Source organism: Phascolarctos cinereus, unplaced genomic scaffold, assembly GCF_003287225.1.
Source record: "Phascolarctos cinereus isolate Bilbo 61053 unplaced genomic scaffold, phaCin_HiC Scaffold_9;HRSCAF=440, whole genome shotgun sequence".
Lineage (NCBI taxonomy): Eukaryota > Metazoa > Chordata > Mammalia > Diprotodontia > Phascolarctidae > Phascolarctos > Phascolarctos cinereus.
In genome coordinates, this window is record NW_027556402.1 from 252,642,923 (window position 1) to 252,655,687 (window position 12,765).

At 49.9% G+C, this 12,765-nt stretch overlaps 1 protein-coding gene across 5 annotated transcripts in view; it reads right to left on the minus strand.

The window, feature by feature from the left end:
• Positions 1 to 4,509, minus strand: part of VWCE (von Willebrand factor C and EGF domains) — a 28,379-nt gene extending 23,870 nt beyond the window's left edge. For all 5 annotated transcript variants that reach the window (XR_002320933.2, XR_002320928.2, XM_020968403.2 and 2 more), the window contains exon 1: positions 4,126 to 4,509. Coding sequence is in view for 3 of the 5 variants with exons in the window: in XM_020968403.2 (XP_020824062.1) it covers positions 4,126 to 4,253 (128 nt within the window). In the remaining 2 variants the exon portion in view is untranslated. The remainder of the gene's footprint in view (positions 1 to 4,125) is intronic.
• Between the last annotated feature and the right edge of the window lie 8,256 nt (positions 4,510 to 12,765).

The following is a 12,765-nucleotide window of genomic DNA, read 5'->3' on the forward strand; positions in this document are numbered from 1 at the left end:
TTGCCCAACCCTGCCCAGCCCAGCCCAGCTCCTACAGCTTACACTTGCCCCTAACATGACTTTCCATTTATATTACACATATCCCATACATACATAGTTGCGTTTGCACATTGCCCTGAGTTTAGAGACCAGGAAATCTAAGGGATAAGAGTGGAGAATCAATCGATGGGATGCTGGGGCATTTAGATTCCCTCCTTCAGAAAGGTGGAGTGAGTCTAGGGTGTGAGCAGGGACTGCCCTGGGCTCTGTTCTCAGTGATCACCGAGGCCGTGGTCAGTACGGCAAACATGGAACTGAATTTAGAAGCAAAGGCTCTGGGTGCAGCTAGGTGGCACGGTGGATAGAGCACCAGTCTTGGAGTCAGGAGGACCTGAGTTCAAATCTGGCCTCAGATACTTGGCACTTACTAGCTGTGTGACCCTGGACAAGTCACTTAACCCCATTGCCTAGACAAAAAAATAAAAAAAGCAGCAGCAAAGGCTCTGGTTCCAAACTCCCCATCTTGGTCTACACTGAACAACCTTGGGAGAAATCCCTGAAACTCGGAGGGCCCCTCATCTATAAAAGAAAAAGGTTCAACTTCATTGGATGAGGTACAAAAGTCCTTCTAGCCCTAAACCCTATGGAAAGGAACAGCAATAAGGTTCTCCTCTGGACCCCTTTCAGAGGTTCAAAGATTTTGAGCTGGCCTCAGGAGCCATTCAGTGCAAACCCCCTCATTTTATGAAGAAGGAAACTGAGGCCTGAAGACCCCATCTGGTCAAGTGGACAGACACTGGTTCTGGAGTCAGCCTGATTCAAATCTTGCCTCTGACGTTCACTACCTGGGTGACCACTTCACCTCCCCGCCTCAGTTTCTTCATCTGTAAAATGAAGAGGTTCTGAAATCCCTTCCTACTCCCAATCTATGACTGCCTATGATGTGACAAGTCTATAATCACCCAGGTAATTCAATAGTGAGACTTGAACGAGGTCCTGAGACCCCAAACCTAGTGCCCTTTTCTATATGAGGCTGTAGGCAAGTATCCCTGGGGATTCATAAGATTCTCCTCTCCACCACCAGCCAGAGAACAGAAGTCCCCAAATTTCCAAAGTGGGGGGCCTTGGCAACACTGTTCTCTGTCCCCCCCACCCTAGAGCATGCTTAGCTGAGTCCTGCCAAGGTGACAGCTGGAGTGGGGGAGTTGTCTTATCAGGCAGTCAGATCTCATGTGTCTTATCTGATTGTGGCCACTGGCCAGAGGGACTGATGGATGCCCCACAGAGGAGATGAAGCTCCAGCATACATCTGTCCAATCAAATCCAGGCACTGAGTGGAAAATCCCCAGGGAGACGAGCTGACAAACTGACTGAGAGACAGGTGGACAGCAGGCCCTGAAATGTGGCCAAGAACCTTAGGCAGCTCATGAAACCACACAGGTGCAAGCTGTCAGGCAGGGAAGGGGCAAGGACCCCCAGACGCTGCAGGAGAGCAATCCCTGGCCCCCTGCCAGAAAACCCCAGCTTGACACAGTGTTCTCACACAGGGAGCGAGGGAGCGAGCAGCACACGCACACAGGCACACGCTCCCAACGAGCTGGCGAGCAGCAGGATTCTGCCTGATCCCGCCCTTGGAGGGTGAGCAAGTCAACACAAGCCCAACAGAAAAGCAACATCCGCCCAAGAGATAAAGGAGGAAAGAAAGAAAGAAAGAAAGAAAGAAAGAAAGAAAGAAAGAAAGAAAGAAAGAAAGAAAGAAAGAAAGAAAGAAAGAAAGAAAGAGAGAAAGAGAGAAGAGAGAAAGAGAGAAAGAGAGAAAGAGAGAAAGAGAGAAAGAGAGAAAGAGAGAAAGAGAGAAAGAGAGAAAGAGAGAAAGAGAGAAAGAGAGAGAGAGAAAGAAAGAAAGAAAGAAAAGAAGAAGAAAGAAAGAAAGAAAGAAGAAGGAAGGAAGGAAGGAAGGAAGGAAGGAAGGAAGGAAGGAAGGAAAAAGAAAGAAAGACAGAAAGGAAGTAAGGAAGGAAGAGAGAGAGAAAAGAAGGAAAGAAAGAAGAAAGGAAGGAAGAAAGAAAAAAGAGAGAGAAAGAAAGAAAAGAAGGAAAGAAGAAAGGAAGGGAGGGAGGGAGGGAGGGAGGGAGAGAAAGAAGGAAAAAAAGAAAGAAAGAGAAAGAAAGAAGGAAGGAAGGAAGGAAGAAGAAAGAAAAAAAAGAAAAGAAAAGAAAAGAAAAGAAAAGAAAAGAAAAGAAAAGAAAAGAAAGAAAAAAAGAAAAGAAAAGAAGAGAAAAGAAAGAAAGAAGAAAAGAAAAGAAAAGAAAGAAGGAAGGAAGGAAAGAGAGAGAAAGAGAGAAATCCCCAGGAGATGAATATCAAGCAATGCTTGAATGGGCCTGAACTCCTTAAGAAAGACTTTTCTTCTATAAGAAGTCATGACTTGTTGTGTTTGAAAGTATTGCAGGTGAAAAATCGGCCCCCATTTCTCTGTGTTGTTAAAGAAAGTATAAAGAGAAGCAGAGATCACCCAGTCACCCAGCAGGTCAGCCAGCATTTATTAAGCATCTACTGTATGCCAGGCACTAGCATTTGTGCTTACCATTGGGGTTTTGGAGAAAGGTAAAGAGCTAAATCTTTCCTGCCTTCAAGAAGCTCCTGCTCTAATGAGGATTACAGGGAGACAGAAAGGACCGAGAGAACATTTACTCTAAACCTCTCTTTCTATGGAGTACACCCAGGCCCGGAGTGGTTAAAAAACTTGCCCAAAGTCAACTCAGTCAGTGACCAAGTGAGAATTTGAACCCAGGATTTCTGTCTCCAGAGTGAGAACGTGATGGTCACACCACACTACCAGTTACCATCCCACTTCCTTTCAGCCAACATTTACTCACCTCCTACTGTGTGCAGGGCATATAGAAGCACCATGGAGCCCTCCAGAGCCCTAGAGATGAGTCTTGAAGGACACTCAGGCTTCTCAGAAATGGAGGTGAAGTGGAAATGAATTCCAGGCTTGGGCAGAGGCATGCCTCTGCCCTCAGCTGCTTGGGCCTTTCTACTCCCAAATTAGCTCCTATCTGTATACTGATATCTAGCTGAGGCATGGAGGTGGTGAGGAGAGCTGGGCCTCAGATAGCACTGTGTGACCCTGAGCAAGTCACTTAACCTACTTGCCTCAGATCTCCTCAATGGAGATCATAACAGTACCCACCTCCCAGGGTTGTTGTGGGGCTCAATGGAGATAATATTTATAAAACACTTGGTGTGTAACAAATTGTTTCCTTCCCCATATATGTATCATGTAGATAGAAACAGATACCGTTGCAGTCTCCGGGCCTGATTATAATGCCTCTTCCCGTTCCCAGAGCCCAGCACAGACAGAGCATTGCACAAAATTAGAGGATGGGGAAATGTTTGCAGATTGGTTGAGAGAAAGCACTGGTCCAGGGTCACCAGCAGCAGAGCTGGGACTGGAACGGAGGTCCTAGGACCCCAAATCCATTTCTCCTCCCGCTGAACCCTGGTGCTTCCAGGGCTGAAGTCGGGCCTCCCGGCTGTGCCAGGAGGGGATCTGGTCACCCAGAAAGAACACTGTGGGCTCTTTGGGCCATCTGATCCGGAAAGGCAACGTGGCCCAGGCAGGGACACAGACGAAGGGGCCAGACCCCCCACACACAACCTACCCTACGCTCACAGCAGTCCTCGGGTTGGCCCAGGGACTGCCAGCCGCACGCTCAGGTCCAGGGTGAAGGCTGCTGAAGCTGCCCAGCGAGGGAGAGCACGCGCACGGAGAAGACAGAGCTCGGCCCGGGGAAGCCCCAGGGGGCGAGTCCAGACACGGAGGGGTACAGAAGGAGGACTCTTGGGCTGCTTTGTCTCCCTCGACTCTTTGACCACCTCATAGCCCCCACCCCCACCGCCAGGTGGACAGCGCCACCGAGGTGTGTCCCATAGGACATCCGACCGCCTGTGCAGCATCGTCCCTCCGCGCCCGGCGACCAGTGCCCTCCCTCGCCCTCCCAGCCTGCCCGGCGACCAGTGCCCTCCCTCCCTCGATCGCTGGCTCGCCCAGCCTGCCCGCCGGGGCTCCTCGGGGCAGGCACGGAGGGCTGTGAGCGCCCGAGAGAGCGAGGAGCGCTGGCGCTCTGGTCCCGGGCTTACCTCTCGGCCGCGAACGGAACGGGCTTCTTCCTGCCCCCCGTGTAGCCTCGGGCGGAGACGCCGGCGGGCAGGGAGAGCGCGAGGCAGGCGGCGGCTGCGGCAGCTCGCAGGAGCAGTCCAGCCCACATGGCTCGCCTCGGCTCGGGGCTGGACGGCCCGCCGCTCCCTCCCTTCGCCCCTACCTCGGTCCGCTGCAGGGGGGAGCCGGGAGTGGGGCGGGGGGGCCGGAGAGGATGGGGGAGCGCTGCCGGGCCGGCCGGCCCCTGGCCCCTCCTCTTGCCCGCCCCGCGCGCTTCGGGGGCCCCGCAGGGAGCAGGCGGCCCAGAGAGCTAGCCCCGGGCCGCGGGTGCTACGCGCTGGGAGCTGAGGGGCGCGGGGGGCTGAGCTAGGCCGAGGGGGAGGATCCCGCCCGGGAGGGAGGGAACGGTGGGGGGCGCCTGTGGGGATGGGGGCGGCTCTCTGGCACCCGGGCGGGGGGGGCAGCCGAGCACAAAGGGCAGGCGCGAGGGCGCTGCTGGGGCGCTGGAGCCGAGGGGGGCGCGCTGGAGGGAGGGGGGCGCTGCTGTGGGACCGTGGAGCGGATGGCGCGGCAGGAGCCAACAAGCGCGCGCTGGAGACAAGGGGGCCGCTGCTGGGGTCTCGGGGCCAAGGGAGCGCTGAAGCCACGAGGGCGCAAGAGCCGGGGAGATCTGCTGGAGCCGGGGGCCAGGGGCTGTAGGGAAGGACTGGCGAGGCAGGGGCAAAGATCAGCGACCCTTCGGCCCCCAGCCGCGGACAGGGTTTCTACTGGAGGGCGGCTGTCTATGTCCTGGGAAAGGTTGACCCCTAGGGCCGCCAGGGTTCTGGGACAGGGCAGAGGGGAACCTCCCGTTTCCTTGGCAGGGGGGGGCTAGCTCTGGGGCCCAGCCTGCCCTGGGGAATACGGCCAGAGAGCCCGGGGGCCCGGAGAGGGAGCAAAGTTGGCCTTTGCCATCCCCGCCCCTCTCCTGGCCTGGTGGTGCTGAGTCTGTTGGCCTCGTGGGCCCAAACTCCGCCCTCTCATTTAGGGCAGCTATTTCTTTTGTCCGTTAAGGTGAAGAGAGCTGGGGACCTGAGAAATCTAGGGCGGATTTCTCTCTTGAGGCAGATGATACCTCGGAACCCTGACCAGTGGGTGCCCGGAGGAAGGGCCCCTTTTAAGACAGCCTGGGGGAGGCTCTCTCCAGTCTTTTCATCCATGATACTTCTCTTCCACAATAGTAGTGAGTGGCTCATCTGGGAAGCTGCCCCCACTTCAATCAGACAGCCACAGGGGAGCAGATCAGGTATTCCCGAGGGACTCTAATGGCTATAGGGTACCAGACAAATCAAGAAGCCCCCCAGGTGCCCACAGTGTCCAGTGCAGTGGCTAAGACTGGTAGCAGAAACGGGGGCACAGGGGAGCCCCAAAGCAGAGAATAATTCCTACAAGTTTTAGCCTCTGCTTGGACACTCCCAGCGACAGGGAGCTCACTGCCTCACATATCAGCCTATTCCATTGTTGGGCAAGCACTGATTGGTAGAAAGTTCTGCCTTACATGGAGCTGAAGCTTGCCTCTGAAACTTTATAGGGAAGTCAGTTTTAGAGCCAGAAGGGATCTTCTAGGTCATTTAGTTTAACCTCCTTTAGAGAGGAGGAAACTGAGGCTCAGATGCTGGTAGAGTGGAAAGAGCCCAGGATCAGGAGTTGGGATGGGCTTTAAATCCTGACTCAGCTGCTTTCTGTGGGACTTTGACGAAGTTATTTAGCCTTTGTGGGCCTCAGTTTCCTCATCTATAAAACAAGATTGTTGAACTAGATGGTGTCCACGTTGCTTTGTCACATCAAATGTATGACCTTATGTCCCCTAGGGGCAGCCAGGGGGTGCCATAGTGAACACAGTGCCAGGCCTGGGGTCAGACAGATTCATCTTCCTGAGTTCAAATGTGGCCTCAGACACTTACTAGCTTTGGGACCCTGGGCTAGTCACTTAACCCTTTTTGCCTTAGTTTCCTCATCCATAAAATGAGTTGGAGAAAGAAATAGCAAACCACTCTAGTGTCTCTGCCAGGAAAACCCCAGATGGGGTCATGAGAGTTAGACGTGGCTGAAAACAACTAAACAACATGACCTCTGTGACTGGCTCAAGGTCACACAGAGTAAGCAGGAGAGCTGCAATTTGAAGCTAGGTTCTCTGACTCCAAGCCAATGTACTGTTTCACTTGCACCCCAGTTTTGCTCCTTGAAAGAACACCATTTACTTCCTTTTTCCGTATGCCTACCATCCAATGGGTCTTTTCTCCTTCCCAGGCAAAGCCTAGATCATGATCTAACTAGGGCTGGAAAGACCCTCCAAGATCATGGAGTCACAGAACCACAGAACTGGAGCGTTGGAAGAGACATCCTCAGGGGTCATCTGGTCCAAGCCAGGCCCCAAAAGAATTCTCACTATAACACTGGGTTTGCTCCAGCCTAGGCTCAAAGATCACAAGCAGAAAGAACCCACTTCCCAAGGCAGCGCTTTGTGCTGTTGGACAGCCCTCATTGGTAGGAAGCTTTCCTTGACATCAAGTCTAAATTTGCTTCCATGCAGCGTACACCCATTGCCCCTGTCCTCTAAGACCGAACAGAACAAATCCAATTCCTCTTCTGTAGGAAAGCCCTTCAAAGCCAATCATCATGTTCCCTCAAGAGCCAGTTCTTTTAACCAGTCCTCATGTGCCATGGACTCCAGGACCTTCTTCGGTAGCCCTCCTCTGGACACTCTCTAGTTTACCACCGTCCTTCTTAATCGATGGTGTCCAGAAGCGAACAAAATACTCTCTTTCTAGTAGGATAAGGGCAGAGTACCTGTGTAATGTCCCTCCTCAGGGCTGAGTAACCGAAGGAATGACTGCTATTACCTTCAGGGTTCTAAAGCTAACCCCATGGTGGCTGTCCTCACAACACTAAATCAAGAGCCCACTCTGGTGTACTTCCCCCTTAACAATCAACCAATAGCTGCAGTTAGTTCTCTAGCAAAGGCATTTATTTACTCAAACGGCATAGTTTAAGAATAGTTACAAAGCATTTCCCCCAACTTGGGGAGGGATGGTGTCCTCATAGAGAATTAGGCAGTACGTCACTTGCTGCTGGCATGCACCTGGCAAGTCACAGCTATGCTGGTTCCTTACCAGGATGCTGCTAGCTTGGCTGCACTCTTCAGTGGGAATGTCACATTGTTCTTGCAGCTAGAGCTTGGGGTCCTTAGCTTGGGATAAGCAGAAGCCTCTTTCTTCCCTTTAATTCCCTTGGAGATTCAACTCAGCTATCATCACTTCCACACTGACACAAAAGCCCCTTTCCACAGTAAGACATTCAACCTTGCCTTAGGGTAATCTGCTCCAGTTCCATCAGTTTTCCTTTCCATACTCCTTTGGTGACTTTATGTACACAAGTGAGTTGGGACCAAGGGACCAACTGGAAGCAGTCTGTACCCCAGAGGCAAATTCATTATCTCCCTGACCTCTACATAAGCAATTGAACTCATCAAGCCTATGAGACTTCCTAGGGTTGGGAAGGTCTATTTGGCTTCTCAAGACCTCCCCTTTAACACCGCAATAACTCTGTAGCTCCTCCTAAAGTCGCCAGGGGCACCCCTCAGATGCCTCAAAGCTACACCCCACTTCTTGCAGCCCAAGATGACATTCCCTTTTGGGTTACCACAACCCATTGCTGATTCAGCCTGAGCTTGCTATTCACTAACCCCCAAGAGCCTTTTCTGAGCCACTGGTATACATCCATGCCTCCCCCATCTTAATACTTGTGAAGCTGATTCTTTGCGTCCAAGTGCAAGACTACATTCATCCCTATTGACTTTCATATTAGATACAGTTCACTATTCCAGCTTGTCAAGGACCTTTTGGACTTGGTCATCCAATGTATTAGTGACTGCTCCAGGCTTTGTATCATCTGCACATTTAGTAAGCATGTCATATGTGGCCTGATCCAAGTCATTGGTAGCCAAACGCAAGTCCCTGGAGCACTCCACTGGAGACCTCAAGCACATTGAGCCCAGCATGCAATAGCTCCAAGTCTAGTTGTATTATCATCAAATCCATTTCTCCTCGATTTAGAGGAGAGGAAACTCAGTACAAAAGGGTTTAACTGACTTGCCCATCTCTGCCTCATTCCACCATTCTTTCTATATCTTCCACCATTCTTCCACCCATGGTGACCATGGTACCCATCTCTAGACAAATCAAGTTGTTGGTGAAATTTTTTAAATGTACCACTCAAAACTGAGCACAATATTCTAAATGTAGTCTGACCAGAGCATCACATTGAGGCTCCCATATCCCAGTGTTATCTCCCATTGGATTTAGAATAAAAGGATTTAGGTAGGAGACACTTTAATGGATCATCCAGTCTTACAGGGGAGACAGGAATCAGAAACCCAAGAAACTGGAAGCGACTTGTCCAAAGTCCCACAGATTGTGGGTAGTGAGGCAAATATTTGAATCCTGTCCATGAACTCTGAATCTGAAGCTGATCTCAACATACCATTCTGCCCTCTCTGAGTGCAGTCTACCCAACGTCCCAAGTCATTTTTTTTTTAACATAAGCTACTTTTAAGCCAAGCAGGCACTATCCTATACCTGTGTAGTTGCTTTTGGATCTAAAAGCTAAACTTGAAGCTTAACATTCTCTTATTTCATCTTGTTATGTTCCAGCCTGAATTTAAAGGAAAGGAAACCATGTCTAGTAAGTAAATAGGTGAACCCAATTCAAGGAAGAGCTAAGAATCAAGCCAAAATGTACTGCCCCTACAAGTAAAGATCAATGGTATCAACCACGCCCATGCTGCCTTCCCACAATGGTGTCTAACCCCGAGGTCACCAAGCCAGGATCACCAAGCCTCTGATCCCCTCAAGCCAGCTCCCTGTGCCACTCGGGTGCCCCAATGCATTATGCCACACACACATCCCCTTACAAAGTGTCTCCAGGAGGACTGAATTGCCTCTAAGATAGAGGCATCAAACAGGCCCCCTTTTGAGAATGCAGCCCAAACCACTCGACTTCTGAGTACATCCCCAACAGGATTAAAATGTGACTGGAAAATATTTAATAAATATATAAAAATACAGTAGAACACAGATGTTAATAGGTGGTTTTCTAAGTCAATATGCAGCCTGCAGTGCTACTTGCATAAGGTTTGGTGGCCTCCTTTTCTAGATGAGTTTGACACCAGGGCTCAAAGGTCCCTTTCAATGACAACATTCTATGTTCAAAGGTGTCTTCCGGCTCTGGCATTGTTTTGTGTGCTAAAGTATCTTCCGGCTCTGGATCTCCTTGTTCTAAGGCCCCTCCCTGCTCAAACATTCTGTGTGCTACGATCATTTCCAGCTTTGAAATTCTATGTTCTATATCCAAATATCACATCTAACTCCAACAGTCTATGTTCAAAGGAACTTCAGCTTTGCCATTTCATGGAAAGGTCCCTTTCAGGTCTGCCCTGTCTTCCAGCTCAGTCAGTGACTTTAAATCTATTTGTGCCCACCCTGAATTGCTCAACATAAAAGCAACATCACCACATTGCCAGAAGCCACGGCCATTACCCCAATCTATCAGGAACTCCACCTTCATTCCTATTTAACCCCCATTCAGCCACGGCCCAAACTCCCTCCACTCAATATCACTCTTTCTTGCTCCTATCCCTAAAATGGTCTTTGGGGTCAATCCCAAGACCTGGTCACGCTGGATCCATGCTCTGTCAGTCTTTCCCACCTACCCTAGATCCAAAAAACTTTTCAGACCATACCTGTCTTCAGCTTTCACTGCCCTAGACGAGACCTCAATAAACATTAGCCTTAACCTCAAGCCCTACTAAAAATATTCAGGATCCTGAACACTTCCCAGGGTCCCTGAATGGTTCCTAGAGTCAACCTGGTGCTATAATAGTCCACATCTAACCTGGGGAAGAATTTGGAATAGCTAAGACAGCAGTCTGAGTCTGAATTCTCTAAGCATTTAAAACAGTGCCCACACAATGGGAGTTCTTCCTCTTCCCTGGTAAGCAACCACCCTTAACCTCCTCTGTTATTCACCTTCTCCTTTGTATCTAGAGGAACACAAGTTCCATGAGGCTGCCCCGCATGCCTGGAATGCTTACCACGTCACTTCCCCTTGAGCCTCCTTCAAGGCCCCGTTTGGCTGCCACGTCCCATGGGCAGTGCTTATGTGTTGACTGTTTAAATGAGGCATATCCAAATAAGACTGTGAGCTCCTTGAGGCCAGGTTTTTGTCTGTGCCTTCCTAATCCTCCGCGTCTATCACGGTGCCTGGCCCGTGCTAAATAAGCAGGCGTTTATAAATACCTGCTCAATCGGGTAACAGATGCTGAACAGATATTTGTTGAATAGGAATTCTCAGTCCCTTATCCCTCCACATGATCTCTCACGTGCATCCATCTCCTGCTTACTGTCGGTCCACCTCCCCACCCTTCTCCGATTTGCCTGTAATCGGGTGAAAACTCAAGAGGTTGTCTGCCAGATTGGCCCGATACCTCATCAGGGCAGGTGGGGTGCCCTGATCATCATTCCCTCTCCCCCAGACTCCAACTCAGTCTTATTTCCTGCCCAACCTTGGTAACTCATAGACTCACTGCAATGAGCACAGATCCCTAACTAATGTTGGCTGCTAAGAAGGCTGGCTTGCAACCCATCCCAAACAATCATGTGATGACTCAGTTAGTTTCTATTATTTTCCCAAAGGTCAGTTCGTGCAGAGGCCTGGAGTGAGGTTAGCTCATCAGAGGCTTCATGGAAAGGGGCCGTTCCAGCTGGCTATAGCCAAGCTCTCCAGACAGCCCTTCCCCTCAGGAGGAGTGATTAATGGTGCTGGAGGGGGCTTTTCAGAGCAGAACGTCATTTCCCCAAAGGCTGCTGGGGGTGGGATGTGTAATGATGAAACTTAATTCTCAATGACAATTCCCAAGAGCATGGGCCTCAAAGAAGGAAAGTGCCAAAAGGCTTCAGGGGCTCCCTGACTTGGAAAGATGAGACAGAGGAGCAGGATAGGCTAAAAGCATGCTACTCTCCAAATGACACAGCTGGAAGAGAGCCCAATCGCCTTATTGGTGGGGAAACTGAGGCTACCCTGGCCTGCCTCTGATTACAGAGTTAGCCAGGAAACAATGGCAGGGCTAGGACTAGAAAAGAGCTCTCCTGACTGTCAGCCCAGCTTTCCATTTACTACACCACGGGCCACAGCCATGGAAAGGTGTGAGGAAGCCACTCAGGCAGAGCCTCAGTAGGGAGAGAGAACAGAAAATCTTGGAGATTTAACCGCAGGTCCCAGGGTGTGTGACCCTGGACGTCACCCAGAGGCTCTGCATAGCTGAAGAATACCAAATGCACAAGAACAGATTCATAAACTTAAAAACCAATTTATTAATTTACAATGGGGTTAGGAGAGAGGAAGAAGGGATAGATCTTTCCAGTGACCAAGATATGCAAGTCCATTACCCAGAACACCCCTTTCTCAATACTTGAGGCAAAAAAAACCCAAAACCCTCAAAAAACCAAAACCCCAAACCTAGTCATTAAGAGACCACCTAGAGAGCAAGAATCAGAGCTGAGGAAAATGGTTTTGAGGAAATGTTCTCTGGCTGTGGTAGACCCTGGACACTTATCCTTGCTCCACTGGGCCATGCCATTTTAGTCAACAGAGTGCCCCTGTCGACATGAGAGTTTCTCCCTTGGATAGTACTGGATTAATGGTGCCAAATTTTCTCTTTCAATCTTCTCACATGGATCACTTTTTTTCATAGTAGACTTGTTATAATTAACTAGATAAATTAATGTTTTGCGCATGGGATCATAGGAGTTACAGCTGTAAAGGATCTTAGCCGTCATGTCGTCCAATCTCTCTATTTTAAGGATGAAAGTGAGGCCCAGAGAAAAGGGTTTTGCCCAAGGTTACACAGGCATAGTAAGGTCTAGTGCCTATATTTGAACATCTTCCCACACAAAAACAATATTCTTCCACATTATGACCTGGTAAAATGCCTCAATGGACAGCCCATTTTCTTGAGTGCTTTTCATCAACAAACCATTTATAAACCACCATCTAGGGGCATGCAGCTTCTGCTACAAATCTTAGCCATACTGTATGGATTCTTAGTTTCAATTTCAGAAAGTGACATTTTTTTTGATTTTTGTCCCCAAATTCCTGTTTGGGGTCTACTTACTGGCCACCTTGCCATAATAATGAACCATTCGATCACTAAAGACAACTTGCACAACCTTGGTCAATCACACGGGCATTCTGTCTTCCAGACCTTAGGTGGACACCTCCCTGTCAAGACTGGTCCCCAAGACAAGAAGCCTGGTCAAATTCAAACCTTGTCTTTAAACAATTAGCTCTGCATCTCGATTACTGAGGTCAAATTGTGTCTTTGGGAGACTGAGAGGGTCCATGAGAGCGAAATCATTTGACTTCCCTAAGTCAGGAGCCAGTAGAGGAAAACTCCAGAGAAGGGAGCCCACTGCAGACAGTCCCCTGTCCTTCCACTCACACTGCAAACCTGCTTGACCTGCGCAATGACTTCTAAGTTTTTGATGTTATTGCGGGAAGGCCAATAGTCTTGGGAGTATGGATGC